The sequence below is a fragment of the Trachypithecus francoisi genome, unplaced genomic scaffold, assembly GCF_009764315.1.
Source record: "Trachypithecus francoisi isolate TF-2019V2 unplaced genomic scaffold, Tfra_2.0 Lachesis_group0, whole genome shotgun sequence".
NCBI lineage: Eukaryota > Metazoa > Chordata > Mammalia > Primates > Cercopithecidae > Trachypithecus > Trachypithecus francoisi.
Window position 1 is genome coordinate 118,226,975 of NW_022681453.1, and position 17,381 is coordinate 118,244,355.

The window sequence follows — 17,381 nt, forward strand, 5'->3', positions numbered from 1 at the left end:
TCTTTCAAATGCAAAGGAAGCTTAGGAGGAACAGCAGCAAACATTTTTGCATGGGGTAAGTCAACTGGCAAGGAATACAATAATAGACCATATACTGTACTTACCAATAATAACAGTGTTATCATCAGCAATTAACAACTTGCTGTGGACATAGATAAGCTCGGTGACTAGGTTTCCTTCGAGCTCTGCATGTGTTCTAAGACCACAGAATGATATGTAATTTATCCACTGATTGCCAACTGCAAATTTAAAAAGAAATTATTAAAATTAATGTGACCAATCTCAATAAATATACATTAAATCTTATTGTTTCTCAAAACATACTACTTAGATTGTTCAGAATAGATTGTATATTATATGTATATTTTTTCTATTTCAGAATTCATCCAGGATTTATTTTTGGTATCTGAATTTCATATTGTCAATCTGAATGGCTATATATATATATATATTTTTAAATTGAAGTGTTTTCTGTCTTCCCTTTGCTAAGGCAATCCAAAAAGCTATTTGAATATGAACATTTTATTTCAATGATTTGATGAGTTAACAACTGAAGAGTAATGGTGAACGCTGAGCCAGAATAGATTAACCAAGACTTCAGTGTGACATTTGCTTCTATCCTGCTTGACATTTGCTGCAGTTTGAATCAGATGCAAGGTGTGTGCCAAACCACCTGATGCTACATCATTTGTAGCACATTCAGCATGAAGCATCAGTTAAATTCTGCAGACTTCGGGTAAATAAAAATATTGGCAATGAAAAACCACTCCTCCCTTTAGATCATTAAAATTAGGAAATAGAAGAATCCTTACTACATTAGACTTAGAATTTTCTTCAGAGCAAGCAGCACCAGGTTTGTACTTTAAACTATTGCCCTCCATCTCATCACGTGGGGGCCATTCACATGATGAGAAGAAATGCATTCCATACTAAGCCAGCTCATAATCATGACCCCTGGTGTGAGTGTTAGTCACAGGATTTTATGGTCTTTCTCCCACACAGCAGTTGTCTTGGATAAGCAAAGTCTGATACCAAGAATAAATGGAGTGGAACCAAACCATCACAAATTCTAATATCAAGAGAGCATACTTTTTTTTGTCTTTAAGAGAATTCGAAGCATACTAATAGAAAGGTGGCAGCTCATGTCCCATTTACTGAAGTTTCCATTTATTACTGATGGTTTCTATTTTGCTACTGATGCTATTCAGTGTTTCTATTAAGTTTGGGTATCTTGGAAAGGAATCCATTCATAGGTTACGTACAGAGATGCCTGCATTTAGAGATAGCTTTCCCCTCATATACATATGAGTGATGTTGTATAGCTGTGTTTGATGAGAGTTGAAATGTTGGTATACTAGTGCATCGTGTGTAAGAGACGCATTTCTAAAAAGTTTCATGTAAATGAGATTTTTGCAATCAATTTATTCCCCTATTTGTTAATGTTATATTGGAAGGATGCTTCATCTGAAGAATCACCTCCTTTTTAAAGTATTTTCTGATCCATTTTCTTTTTTAAGCCCCTCAGGCCTATAAAATTCCTGGATAACATTTCTAACATAATGCCTAGTATCTTACAAATATTTATATAATCCTCAATTTATTCTACTGTTATACAGGAACTGGATCTTACACATCTTGGTATTCTCATCCATTCACAGTGCTAAAAAAAAAAAGCTGAATAAATGTGTGAGTGGATAAATGAATATTCAGGTGCCAGCTGAAACTAAAAAATATTTTACCTTTTAATTTCTCTGTATCATCTATTCTCCTACAGCTGGATCATGATCTAGAATTTATAAGTTTAAGATACAAAGCAGCTTTTCAAAGGAATCATGGAGCAAGTCCTTTGCTAAAGTAAGTATTTTTTTTACAGTAATTTCCATTAAAATTCACATTGAACAATATAGTAGACCAGTGGTTCTCAGAGTGCATGAAGACCACCTCTATGGAACTTGTTAAAAGCAGATTCCTGCGACTATTCCCAGAATTCTGATTCAGCAGAAATCAATTCAGTAAGTTCCCTAGGGGATATTGTTTTTGAATGACACTGACATAGAGCTTTGATAATTATTTAAGATTAGTATACACTAAGAAAATAATACACCATGACCAAGTGAGATGTATTCCAGGATGCAAGTCTGCTCAATATAAGGAAATCCATTATTAGACATTAAATTGACCAATCTAGGGAGAAAAATAATTATCTTAACAGATGCTGGAAAGCTTTTGACACAATTCAGTATCCACTCCTGATAAAAGCAATGAAGAAAGTAGGAAATGATGAATACTTTCTTAACATGCTGAAAAAATATATAATATATGTATTATACATTTATATGTATATGTGTGTATAATAATTTCAATACTATTTAGCATTGCCTTGGAAGTATCAGCCAATACAGTTGTGTAAGAGAAATCATATAAAAAGTAAAGTCATCCCCACTTGCAGATACTATGAAAACATAACTGAAGAATCAGTAATAAAATTATATCAAATAATAAAAATATTAAATATAACAACAGGATATAAATTAACATATAGAAGTCAACAGCCTTTATACACACAAAACAATAACCATTTAGAGAATATAATCACAGACAAAGCCCCATTTAGAATGACAACAAAGAAAATAAAAGAGATAAACTTAATGGTTCGTGTGCAAAAATTTTATAAAGAAAAAGTTAAAACACTATCAAGACACAAGAGTAGACTTGAACAAATGGAAAGATTGCTCTTGTTCTGGGATAGAACAATTCACCATTATAAAGATGTCAACTCTTCCAGGTTATTTATAAATTTAATGTGATCTCATTACATTACATGAGATCACATTAATGTAATGTAATATAATGTATTGTAATGGAAAAAAATCAACAAGTTTTCATGGAGTTAGATAACCTGTAGTTTGTATGGAAAAAATAAACATGCAAGAATAAATTGAGAAAAACAGAAGAGAAAAGCTATGAGTCATTAGCCCTATCAGATATTAACACATACTATAAAGTCTGTATAATTAAAAGAATGTAGATCTAGCAGATAAATAGACAGATAAACCAGTGAATGGGATAGAAAGTCCAAAAAGAGATGCAAATACATAAGGAAATTTTGTATATGATAAAGGAAACAGCTCAAATGATAAGGATGAGGACTTTCAAATAAAAGGTGCTAGTACAGTTCCATAGCCACCTGAAAAAGATAAAACTCCAAAATTTTTTTATCAAGAATAAACTCCAAATGGATCAGAGATAAAAATGTAAGCAAATGAAACCAGACAAGTGATAGAAGCAAACAAGCGTGAATTCTTCTATACCTCAAATGTAGGAAAGACTTTGTATGTATCCAAAGGCAAAAAAAAAGAAAAAAGAAAAGAAAAGATTGGTAAATTGGTTACATTAAAAAAATAACAACACAAAACACCACCAGCAAAAAACAAAAGGCAGAAGACAAATTAGGAGAAAGTATTTGCGGTATATGTCACAGATAAAGAGGTGATAATCCTAACATATAAAGAACTATAAATAATCGAAGGGAAAAGAAAATCAAAATCTTAATAGAAAAATGGGCAAAAGACATGAATAGACAATTCACACACACAAAAGGTACATTTGAAAAGATATCCATGTTGACTCATAATGATAGAAATGCAAATAAAAATGACATTGAGAAACCATTTCTTATCTAATAAGACTGGCAAAAAATAAAAAGTAGGACAACATATTCTGTTAGTGAAAATGGGTTGAAGCCAGACTCTCTCATATACTGGTGATAAAAATGCAAATTTGTACAAATTTTTTGAAGGGTCATTTAGCAATATCTAACAAAGCTACCTATGTGTTTACCTCCTGACCCAGCAATCCCACTCTAGAAATTTACTCTAAATATATACCTCCCACAAATAAGAGTATATATGTATATATATTAATATATACACAGTTACCCATTGTATATAGTTCTATTAGAAGCATATAATTGTTGTTCAAGTTAATCTAACTGCTCATTCATAACAAAGTGATTGAATAAACTATGGCAAATCCACATATGGAAGACTATGCAGTGTTAAAAAGAAATGAAGATCTCTGTGAATTAATATGGAGTGATTTCCAGGATATTCTGTTAAATGGAAAAGAAAAGGTGAACAAGAGAATATGCAGTATATTTTTTGTGAAAGAGATCTGGAGAAATAAGAAAATATACACTTATCTGAGCATTTTTCCAAGAAGAAACACAAGATTAACCTAGAAACTGATGAAACCGGTTACCAATAGGGGATGGGTGAGTACAGAGTGAAAAAGATAAAAGGTTGGGGTAGAAACTGAAAGTATAGAGGAATGGCATTTATCTAAATATACTTTTTGTATAGCTCTGGCTACTGGAAGCATAGCTCATGCATTCAACAAAAATAAGAGAGATTTAAAAAAACCCTGAAATGTAATATAAACCAAAGCAAATGAACCAAACCAAATGAAGTTAATAACACAATCCAAGCAAATGAAGTTAACAACATAATCCAACTACTTCTGATCACAGACATTTGAGTGTACACCCTTAGGCTAAAGGCAAAAAACACTGTAAGCAAGTGTTAAACTCTAGTAAGTAGATTCATTTTTCACAGTGGTATGGGCCAACAATCCCAAAATTATTTTCTGTGTATTGTAAGGTTGAGGAAATACATAAATATGCTGTGGATTAGGGAGCTGTGTTTCTCACTGTGAAAGAAAGGAGGTATAAACATAAAGAGAGGGATGACTAGAAGGAATCCTATGTTGTGGGATTGGAATTGGAGGTATCCATATGACAAGAAAGAGACAGAACAGGTTTGTGTGTGTGTACAGAGGCCCAAAGTAGTGATATTCTAGTAGCAATGATCACATCTAGCACCCAGATTTTGCTTTATAAATACAATTTTTCACTAAAAAAACCTAGGTTCCTTGGAGAAATGGCTGATTGTAGAGCTAGTGTTGGGAATATATGAGTCTGGGACACCTTGTTGTGCCAGTTAAAGAAGACGATTATTGGGGACATGTTCAAAAAACATCAAGCCACCTTTAAAAGGCCCTCATTGGCCAAACCTGGGCAAGCTGAACTCCAAGATCTTAACTCATTGAATAAAAGAAGCTGTAAATTCATACTAATATAAGTACATAAATGGAGAAAAAGGGAAAACTTTCCTTACAGTAAAATTCCAACTAATTAATTTAAAAGAAACTAATAAATGTAGAAAAAAATGATGGAATCAGAAAGTCAGCATTTGGTAACTATCACGATAATTGGTTCAGAGAATGATTAACGCATGCTAAAATCAGGAGGTCAATGGTTGATAAGAAGCAGGATATTTATATACACCTAAAGTATTTTCCTACAAAATACTATTAATTATGAAGGGGAAAATAGTGGAGAATACTGGCAGACACCACCTTCACTAAGTGATCAAAGTTAATATAACCAGTAAGGTTGTTCCTGCTATGTTACAGTAAGAACACAACCTCACTTCTGTGATACTGCTCCAAAAAAGCATAACTTAAATCTAATCACGAGAAAACAACAGATGTACCCAAATTGAGGGACAATCTACAGAGCAACTGGCCTGTACTCTTCAAAAACACCAAGATCATGAAAGCTCTGCCACCCCCCCATCAAAATGATTGAAAGATAATTTCAGATTAAAGAAAAATAAAGACACATGACAACTTAATGTCACAAATGATTGTGAACTGAATTCTAGCCTAGGAAAAAGCCTTCTTCCCTCTTTTGCTACGAAGAACATTCCTAAGACAACCGGCAAAATTTCAATAAGTTCTATAAACTGATAACAGTATTATATCAATGTTCATTTATTTTGATAATTGAACTATACTTGCTTAAGAGAATGTCCTTGTTTTCTCAGAAACACACATACATATTTAGGGGGAAATTGGTATCATGGCTGCAACTTATTCTAAAACGACTCAGAGTAAAAAAAAAAAAAAATCCCAACATCTATATATCAATGTATCTTTCTGTTAAAAGAGAATGATAAAGCAAAGAAAGTAAAATGATTACAACATCTGGGAAATTAAGATGAAGGATATATGGCAGTCCTGGAAGATGTTCTATAAATTTGAAATTATTTCAAAATTAAATTTTTTTAAGATTAACGATACTGACTAGCTGTCAGCAGCTTGAAGTTTTAGGACATGGCATATTTGTAATTTTCTAAAGCACATCTATGTGCCATGTCAAAGTAGGCCTATCAGCAAAACATCACTTAGTAAGACAGCCTGTCAGCCCACAGTCCATACCTACTTCCCACTCATCCTTGACTATGCAGTAATTCTTATGAAGTAATTAAATCTTTATTTCTTTGTGAAAAATGGCCTTGGGAAGAGAGCTAACAGTTGGTACCAGTAACATGATCTAAAAGAAAGATAACGGTTCCTAGCCAGAAAGTGGACAAATGCGAGTGTGGCCTGCCAAATGCTATGGAGACATCCATTTATGATGTGAATAAATTCACCATGAACTCTATATGGAAAGAAGAAAAAACAAATAGAGAAAATATTTCAGCCAGTACTTTATTCTGTGAAAAAAACTGGCTCAACAGTAATAGGTACAAAGGTTGGTGATGTTAATTTATGTTATGAGGATATACCAGAGAAACATACGCTTTTTGAAGAAAATATGAGCAAACCAGGAGCATATACAAGCATTAATGTGAAGAAATACATAAACAAGTATAAGAAAGAGTCCCAAATTATATAATGTCATGGAGGTATCTGAGAACCTGGAGATTTATTCAGATCCCAGGACATACCTGTTGTGAACACCGGTGTGTGCATCACACACACCGGAGCCTGTCAGGGGAATGGGAGGCTAGGGGAGGGATAACATTAGGAGAAATACCTAATGTAGGTGATGGGTTGATGGGTGTAGCAAACCACCATGACACGTGTATACCTATGTAACAAAACTGCATGTTCTGCACATGTACCCCAGAACTTAAAAGTATAATTAAAAAAAAAAAGGAAGAGAAATTCAATACAATAGACTCGATATTTATAAGGAAATTTCGTGAAAGGACATCAAGAATTGTTACAGGCTTTTGTTACTTAAAAACTGGTAGCACTTGGTATATGTACATATCTAATCCTGACTGAAAACTTCTGGCCCTTAAATTATACTAAATTGGCTGCCAAAATAGCGAAATTAACAAAAATTATAAAAACGATAAAGAAATGCTTTAAATTAAACATTAAATTTCTGAAGACTGGTGTATCAGATAATTACATACTAATAGCTGCTGGTTTTCTTTTCAGGAATGTTAACATATTCATAGCAGCAGTTTTGTTATTCTAAATAATTAAAACAGTAGAGAACTATATTTCTCTATCCAATTAGAGATTAGCTAGTTCATGTATTTAAAACCCACTACATATACAAAAACAAAGCCAACAATACAACCTTGTACTTTAGAAACAGGCATTATATAATTAATCTTTTCTCTTTGTCTAGCATATGAACATTTTTCCCACTGAGATGCCTTGTTTTTGACTGTTCCCAAGGTACTTGGAAATCTTTTTACAAACAGGCTTAGCACTGAAATTACTTCTTGTGTTAAAATCCAATTTGTACCCTTGAATAGGCAAAGGCTGGAAAAGGGTCTAGAGCCAAAGGAAATACCTTATAATAAGCCCAGGACATTTTTACTGTTGAAAACATAATAGGCTTGTTTAGATTTTTTGTTTCTTCTCTTATATCCTCACCTGTGCTTTTTTACAAGCCACTGCCAGTGCTGAATGATTTTCCCCATTTTACTTTATCAATATATCTTTTATAAATTTACTCATTCACTATCATCTTCATTTTAGGCCTTTAGAAAACAGAGACAGAGATAATACTCCAGCAAATCTCTGTCCTACATACAATGAGATACAACTTTTGGAAGTATTCGTTATTGGTGATGTACATACCTTTTGTCTAAAGTTGTTTTCAAAAGTTTTGTAGGTTGAGCAGACCATCAGTGAAAAATTGCTGAACACACAACACCAGTATATGTATATATGTATATTTTGAAATTATATACATGTATTAAAACTTGTCACTATTTTTAATTTGTCAATGTTTTAAATTTGTATTTAAAGTTTCTAAATCATTTAAAAATTCTTACAATTTATAAATTTTATACTATAAAATTCTCTTCTTTAAAGTGTACAAATCAGTATGTTTTATAAGTACTACATTCCCAAGGCTGTACAACCATCACCACTACCTAAGTTTAAGACATTTTTATCACCCCCCCGAAAAACCCTATACTCATTAACAATTACACCCCATTCCACTCTCCCCTACACCCTATTATTCTACTAACCGGCTATATGGATTTGCCTATTGAAGACATGTTATAAAAATGAAACCAGACAATATGTGGCCTTTTTTTTTTAAATTTATTTTTTTATTATACTTTAAGTTCTAGGGTACATGTGCATAACGTGCAGGTTTTTTACATATGTATACTTGTGCCATGTTGGTGTGCTGCACCCATCAACTCGTCAGCACCCATCAATTCATCATTTATATCAGTTATAACTCCCAATGCAATCCCTCCCCCCTCCCCCCTCCCCATGATAGGCCCCCATGTGTGATGTTCCCCTTCCCGAGTCCAAGTGATGTCATTGTTCAGTTCTCACCTATGAGTGAGAACATGCGGTGTTTGGTTTTCTGTTCTTGTGATAGTTTGCTAAGAATGATGCCTGGCTTCTTTCACTTAGCGTAAGGTCTTCAGGGTTCATCTGTGATGCAGCATGTGTCAGTTCAAGCCTTTTTACATCTAAATAATACTCCACTGTATGGATACACCCCATTTTGTTGCTACATTCATCAATTAATGGACATTTGGCTTTCTGAATAATGCTGCTATAAACATTCGTGTACAAATTTTTGTGTGGACATTTGTTTTTAATATCTGAGTAAATGTTAAGGAGTAGAACTGCTGGGTTATAGGGTAATTACATTTAACTGTTGTGGAACTGCCAAACCGGCTTTCCAAAGAAGCAGTACCATTTTTCATTCCCAACAGTAATGTGTTAAGGTTCCACTATTTACACATCCTTGCCAATACTTTATTATTATTATTATTGCCATACTAGTGAATGTGAAGGTGTGAGGTTGTATTGTGGGTTTGAGTTGAATTTCTAGTGATTAGTGATATTGAGTTTTCTTTCATGTACTTATCAGCCATTTGAATATCTACTTGGAAAAACACCTGTTTAGATCCTTGGCCCATTTTTTTATTTTTTGAGTTATTTTTATTTTTATTATTGAATTGTAAGAATTCTTTATACATTCTGTACACTAGTTCCTTATATATATGATTTGCAAACAGTTTTCTCCCATTCTGTGGGGTGTTTTCACTTCCTTGATAATGTTCATTGGAGCACAAAGGCTTTCGAGCTCTCATGTTTGATGAAATCCAAATTATCTATTTTTATATGTTTGCTTGTGCTTTTGGTATAAAATCTAAGAAGCCATTGTCACAATAATTTGTGCCTATTATTTTCTTCTGGGAAATGTATAGTTTTAGTTTTTATATTCAGGCCTTTGATCCCTTTTGAGTTAATTTCTGTATATGATATGAGGTAGGGGTTCAACTTTTTTTGTTTTTTGGCACGTGGATATCTAGTTTTTCCAGCACCATTTGTTGAAAAGACTATTCTTTCTCCATTGAATTATTTTGGCACCATCTTGCTGAAATTTAATTGACCATAATCATAAGAACTATTTTTAGATTCTCAACTCTATTCAGTTGATCTGTAAGTCACACTATTATTGTGGGTTTGCTGCAAGTTTTGAAATCACGTATGTGACACCTCCAATTTGTTCTATTCAAGATAGTTTTGGCAATGCTAAATGCCGTGAAATTTCAAATGAACTTTAGGATTTGTCAATTTTTTGCAAAAAGGTAGTTGGGATTTTGATAGGGATTGTGTTGAATGTATAGAAAAATTTGGAGAGTACTGCCATCTTAACAATGCCAAGTCTTTCAATCCATTAACACAGAGTATCTTCTTATTTATTTAGATTTTCCTTAATCTCTTTCAATATTTTATTATTTTCAGCATATGTATCTTCCACTGCCTTTATTAAATTTATTGCTAAATATTTAATTCTTTTGATACTATTTTAAATCGAATTGTTTTCTTAATTTCATTTTCAGTTTATTCATTGCTAGAGTATAAAAGTGAATTGATTTTTGAATACTCATCTTGTATCTTGAAACATTGCTAGACTAATTTATTATCTGTAATAGTATGTGTGAATTCCTTTGAATTTCCTGCATACAAGATCATGTCATCTATAAAAAGAGGTAGTTTTATTCTTCCTGTTCCTTTCCCTTTAAAAAAATGTATTTGTCTTGCTCAATTGTTGTGACTAAAACCTCCAGTACAATGTTGACAAGAGTGAACTTTCTCATCTCGTCACTGATCATAGAGGAGAAAACTTTCAGTATTTCACCATTACGTATGATGTCAGCTTATATATGACATCTACAAATACCATTTATATGGCTGAGGAAGTTCCCATGTATTCCTAGTTTGTTGAGGTTTTTTTGTTTTGTTTTAATTATTTTGCCAAATAATTTTTCTGTGTCTAATGAGATGATTATTTGCGGTTTTTGTCCTTTGTTCTATTAACACAGTGCATTACATTGATTGATTTTCAGATGTTAAAACCAACCAGGCATTCCTGGGAAAAATCCCATTTGGTCATGATGTATAATCCTTTTTATATTGCTGGATTCAGTTTAGTAGTATTTCACTGAGGAATTTTGTGTGTACATTCACAAGGAATATTGATCTGATTGATCTGTGGCTTTCTTTTCCAGATGGAGTCTCACTCTGTCGCCAGGCTGGAGTGCAATGGCGCAATCTCGGCTCACTGCAAGCTCTGCCTCCTGGGTTCAAGCGATTCTCGTGCCTCAGCCTCCCGAGTAGCTGGGACTACAGTTGCAGGCCACCACACCCAGCTAATTTTTGTATTTTTAATACAGATGGGGTTTCACCATGTTGGCCAGGGTGGTCTCGACCTCTTGACTTCGTGATCCTCCTGCCTCGGCCTCCCAAAGTGCTGGGATTACAGGTGTTAGCCACCACACCTGGCCCTTTTCTTTTATTATAATGACTATGGTTTTGGTATCGGGATAATACTGGACGCATAGAATGTGTTGGGAAGTATAGTAATGCATTGCTTAATGATGGGGATACGTTCTGAAAAATGTGTCATTGGGTGATTTTGTCATTGTTTGAACATCATAAAGTTTAATCACACAAACCTACTACACAAATCATATAGTCTACTACATACCCAGGCTATATGGTATAGCTTATTGCTCCTAGGCTACAGACCTGTACAGCACGATACTGTACTGAATACTGTAGGCAACTGCAACTTAATGACAAGTATTTGTGAACCTAAGCATAGAAAAGGCATGGTAAAATCATGGTATAAGAGACCAAAAATGATACACTTACATAGAGCACTTACCATGAATGAAATTGCTCTGGGTGTGAGTGAGTGGTGAATACATGTGAAGACCTAAATTATTACTGTGCACCACTGTGGACTTATAAATGCTGTACACTTAGGTTACACTAAATTTTTAAATTTATTTAAAAACAAAGGAATTGTACCATGACATGAGTATGACTGTGACATCATTTGGTGATAGGAATTTCTCAGCTCCATTATAATCTTACAGGACCACCATCATGCTGCAATCTGTTGTTGACTGAAATGTCATTATGCAACATGTAACTGTATTCCTTTCTCCTATTTTTAGGGGGAAGTATATGAAGGATTGGTGTTAATTCTATTGCGGATGGTAGAACTAACTAGCAAAGCCACTGGGCCTGGGCTTTTCTTTGTAGGAAGATTATTGATTGCTAAATTAATCTCTTTACTTGTTATTGCTCTATTTAGAATTTCAATTTTTTCTAGAATCAGTTTTGGGAGTTTGTGTCTTTAATACAATACCATTAATGGTACATATCAACACTGGGCCAAGAGGTGCCCATTTAATATTGTTTCTGAGTGTATCTGTGAGGGGTTTTCTGGATGAGATTTGTATTTGAATCCGTGGATTCAAATGAAAATCTACTTTAATGAAAAGTAGATTGCCCTCCCCGATGTTGGTGGGCATCATCTAATCCATTGAGCGCCAGAGGAGATCAAAAGACAGATGGAAGAGGAATTCATGCCTTTTGATTCTTGCTTTTCTGCTTCTGTTGGAATCTTGGTCTGCTCTTACCCTTTTACTGCGATTAACACCATTGGCTCCTCTGATTCTCAGGCCTTCAGACTTGGATGAGAATTACATACCCAGCTTTCCTGGGTGTCCAGCTTGCAGATTGTGGAACTTCTCAGCTTCCGTAATTACTTGAGCCAATTCCTCATAAAAAATCTTTTCATGTATATACGAAAGATAGATATATAAAAATATATAATATATAAAATTTTATATATTGTTTATATATAGCACATAAAAATATATATCTATATATTTATAATATATAATGTATAAATATATATCATTTATTATATATACATCTTTTCATATAGATAAAAGATATATATCTATATATTATATAGATGGATATATAACTATATAATATATAAATTACTTATTTATATATTGTATAAAATATCTATATTATATAGATATAACAGATTTATATAACATATTTTATTTTTGATAAATATTTTATTTAATATATATTAAATATATATGCATATAATATGTAAATATATAAAAATATATATTCATACATGTGTCTTTTATATATATGAAAAGATTTATCATGAGGAATTGGCTCAGGTAATTATGGAGGCTGAGAAGTTATATTTATATAATTTCTTAATTTATATATATATCTCCCATTGGTTCTGTTTCTCTAGGGAACCCTGACTAATACAGTGTCTTTAAAGGAATTTATCCATCTATCTGGGATAATTTGTTGGCATACAATGGTTAATGGTATTCTACACTCCATTTTATTTCTGTAAAGTCAGTAGTAATGTCTCCTCTATTTCTGATTTTGGTACTTTGAGTCTTCTCTATTTGTTACTTGGTCCACCTAAAAGGTTTGTCAATTTTGTTGATCTTTTCAAAAAGCTAACTTTTGGCTTCACTAATTTTCTCTATTTTTTTCTATTATCTCATTTATTTTCCCTCCAATCTGTTATTTCTTTTGGGTTTATTTTTGGGTTTATTTTTCTCTTCTTTTTCTACTTTCCTAAAATGTAAGGTTAGGTTATTGATTTGAGATTTCTTATTTTCTATTAAATAATATAAATGTTTGTAGCTATAAATTTCCCTGTAAGCATTGCTATAGCTGCCTTTCATAAGTTTGGATATGTTGTTTTCATTTTCATTCAAAATATTTTCTACTGTCCTTTGAAGTATCTTCTTTGATTCTTTGCTTATTTAGAAGTATTTTGTATAATTTTCACCTATCTGTGAATTCCCAACATTTCCTTTTGTTATTTATAATTTCATTCCACTGTGGCCAGAGAACATACTTTACACAATTCCTTAAATGCCTGTACCAAATGAGTTTCTTACACTTCACTGAGGAGCTCTGTGTATGTGTGTGAGGGCCACAGACCTTACACGCTCCCCGGCATGCAGTTTATAACTCTGTCTTAGGCTTCACTTTCTGCTTGCACAAAGCCTCAAGGTCAGCTAGAGGTGAGAGCTTAGGGTCGCCTCAATCCTTTCCTGAGCATGCGCATTGCCCTGGGCATGGGCACAGCCCTCCACATACCCATGACCTTTCAGATTCCCAGGGATACGTTGGAGGTTTCTAGTACCCACTAGGGGATCTCCTCCCTCAGCTTTTCCTCTTAAGATTTTTAGTCAGCTTCTTGCTCACTCAACTGTTACTGCCGCTTCAGTTAGCTGTGATGCTAAATAAATGTTGCTGATTGTTTTTGATAAATACCCAGGTTTTGTTTTGTTTTTTTTTTTTAGATGGAGTCTCGCTTTGTCGCCCAGGCTGGAGTGCAGTGGTGCGATCTCGGCTCACTGCAAGCTCCGCCTCCCGGGTTCATGCCATTCTCCTGCCTCAGCCTCCTGAGTAGCTGGGACTACAGGCGCCCTCCACCACGCCCGGCTAATTTTTTGCATTTTTAGCAGAGACGGGGTTTCACCGTGTTAGCCAGGATGGTCTCGATCTCCTGACCTCGTGATCTGCCCACCTCGGCCTCCCAAAGTGCTGGGATTACAGGCGTGAGCCACCGGGACCGGCCATAAGTACCCAGGTTTTTTAAAAAGGCTACTTGCACTGAGCAAGGTCTGAGTCAGGTGAAATAAATATAAGTACTTAGAATGGGAGTTTAAAGGGAAGTGCCAGACGGGTCAAATAATGACAATACTGTGAGAATTGTTGGGACATGGGAGCCTCAACCCTGATCTGCTCTCTCCAATGGCTGCTAGGCTGCTGGTTTTCACCCTGATTTGAGCAGCTGTTGGCTTTTAGGACTATCTTGGAGCTGAGAAGTGGGAGATAGGTATACGGCAAGTTAAAATGCCACACAGCTTGCTATTCTTACCAAGATTCACCTGTTTTTCTTCATTTAAACACTCCTTGGATTGTTACAAGCCTTTAATTTCTCCGTCCAAAGAAGTTGATTATGACAACTTTTGTCAATATTTTGTTGCTTTTATGTAGGACTGTATTTTTGGAGATCCTTCCTCTGCTATTCCTGCTGATGTCCTAATTTCTTACTTTTAAGCTAAAAATATACAGACTTGGAAAGTCTATTATTTTCTACCCACATTCCAGTACATCATCCAGTGCACCCCATTTGGGAGGTTACTAGTATAAAATAAAATCTTCCTTCAAAAATTCAATTGAGGTTTATATTATATCTGAAGGGCACCACATGATTAGGACGAGTCCTTCTGCCTTTTCCAGACCTCCTGTGGCAGCTCCATTCTCTTGGTCCGTTGGATTGAAAGTCAGAATTAGCTGACATTTCCCTTCCTCTCCTGCTCCCACATTCCCTCAAGTCTTCCCTCACAGTCTTATCCACACATGACCCTCCCTTTCCATTACCAATGTACCTTTGTCTCTTGCCTGCCACCATCTCTACCCTGTTTACCAACAGTAAATGAATCTTCATATAAACGTCAGTTTGATGAGTTTGCTCCAGGGGCTCAGAGGTGTCCACCAAACTCTTCTTGCCTTCTGGATAAAACATTGCCTTTCTAGTGTGGCTGTCCAAGTTTTCACAATCTGGACCCAACTTGAACTGGAAGTCATACAACTTGGGTTCTGACTCCAGTTTAGTTTGTTTCGATTGCACAGAGATATAGGGCAATATTGAGTGCCCACTATATGCTGAACCCATAGTTCAGGGAGATATAGATAGGTAAACCTCTAGTTACAATATATTGTAGCCAAAAACTAGGTAGAAGAATCAATTAAGAAGACATCTGGCCGGGCGCGGTGGTTCAAGCCTGTAATCCCAGCACTTTGGGAGGCCGAGACGGGCGGATCACGAGGTCAGGAGATCGAGACCATCCTGGCTAACACGGTGAAACCCCGTCTCTACTAAAAAATACAAAAAACTAGCCGGGCGAAGTGGCAGGCGCCTGTAGTCCCAGCTACTCGGGAGGCTGAGGCAGGAGAATGGCGTAAACCCGGGAGGCGGAGCTTGCAGTGAGCTGAGATCTGGCCACTGTACTCCAGCCTGGGCGACAGAGCCAGACTCTGTCTCAAAAAAAAAAAAAAAAAAAGAAGACATCTGAGGCCGGGCATGGTGACTCACACCTGTAATCCCGGCACTTTGGGAGGCCGAGGCGGGCAGATCACCTGAGGTCAGGAGTTTCAGACAGGCCTGGCCAACATGGTGAAACCTTGTCCCTACTAGAAATACAAAAAAAAAATTAGTTGGGCGTGGTGGTACATGCCTGTAATCCCAGCTACTTGGGAGGCTGAGGCAAAAGAACTGCTTGAACCCAGGAGGGAGAGGTTGCAGTGAGTTGGGACCGTGCCATTGCACTCCAGCCTGGGCAACAAGAATGAAGCCCAGTCTCAAAAAAAAAACAAACAAAAAGAAGACATCTGTGAAAGCGTCTTTGAAAAGTATAAAAAATTGCATTCAGTAGATAAAGAAGAACAAACAACTATAATGTCTCATAAAGATGATTGTTATTATCAAAATAATTATAAACAAAAATAAATAGAAATTATAAAGATGCTCAGTTTTTATTACCTATTTAGTCTTGGTGTCTTCATTTGAATAATGGTTTGGGCAACTTAATGAGAATAAATGCTTTATTACAGGTGAACATTTTGTGGGGTACCTTTTATAAATAGAGTTCTATAATCACACTGTGAAACATTAATGATTACTGATACCTCGCCTTCATAATAAAAAAAACCATATGAGAAAAAAAGCAGTTACTTACGCTCTGCTTTTAACTGTCCAAGAATGGAATTTTCTCCTCTGCACATGGTTCTGAAAATATGTAAAGGAAAAAAAATAATTACAGAGGTTTCAAAACAACCAATCCCATGCAATGTCTGTAGGTTTAATCCTAACACAAGTAAAAACAGAACAAGTGCTTCTATGAGAAGATGCTACATATATTTCTAAATGCTAAAAAGTTACATGAATATCACTTTTGTAATGTTACTAATGGGACATGATAGTTGTTTTGAGTTGGGTAAATGGAAAAGTTATAAAATTCATGTCAGATTTTAGAAAGAGAGGCTATTAAAAAACGATGGGTCATGAATGAACTTTCCCTCTTACAAAACTGGGTAACAGCAAAGATAAATTTAGAATGCATCAGTAGATAAGAATACTTACAGAATCACATTGCTCTCAGAGGTGAAAAGGGCAAGCACTTAGCAGAATAATTTACGAATTAAACTATTAGAATGGGCTGTCTCTGAAGTCAGCAAAACCACTTAAAAATGAAAAATATAGTCTCAAATAAAGGACTCTGCTAATGATTTTGTTTCTTAAGACTCTGATGATTGTTCATGAATTATAAAATCTGACAAAACCAAAAATTCTATGCTTCATCTGCTTGTTCTATGAGAGTAATAAAGAGTATACTTATGCCTGAGAAATGCTGATATTATTAAAGATGATGCCAGCAAACAGAGATGTTTTTGCATAGTAAAAGATTATAGATTTTGTTTCTGAACAAAAGCCAAATGTGTTATTTCATTCAGCTGGTTCGAAGGCAAGAAAATAGTCATCGAAAACTATTACAATTGACAATATTGCAAAAATAATATTAGAATGGTGAATGAAATTGATAAAATTCAATTAAACATTATGTCAGAGCCTTAAATACTTGAAAAGGTTTTTAAAATCACTTTGTAAATCA

The 17,381-nt window shown here is 34.7% G+C and overlaps 1 protein-coding gene across 6 annotated transcripts in view; it reads right to left on the minus strand.

Moving 5' to 3' along the window:
• Positions 1-17,381, minus strand: part of PLD1 (phospholipase D1) — a 228,099-nt gene that overhangs the window by 23,088 nt on the left and 187,630 nt on the right. For all 6 annotated transcript variants that reach the window (XM_033211713.1, XM_033211717.1, XM_033211715.1 and 3 more), the window contains 2 exons: positions 16,449-16,498; positions 105-239 (listed from right to left, as the gene is read on the minus strand). In XM_033211713.1, coding sequence (XP_033067604.1) covers positions 105-239; positions 16,449-16,498 — 185 coding nt within the window. The remainder of the gene's footprint in view (positions 1-104; positions 240-16,448; positions 16,499-17,381) is intronic.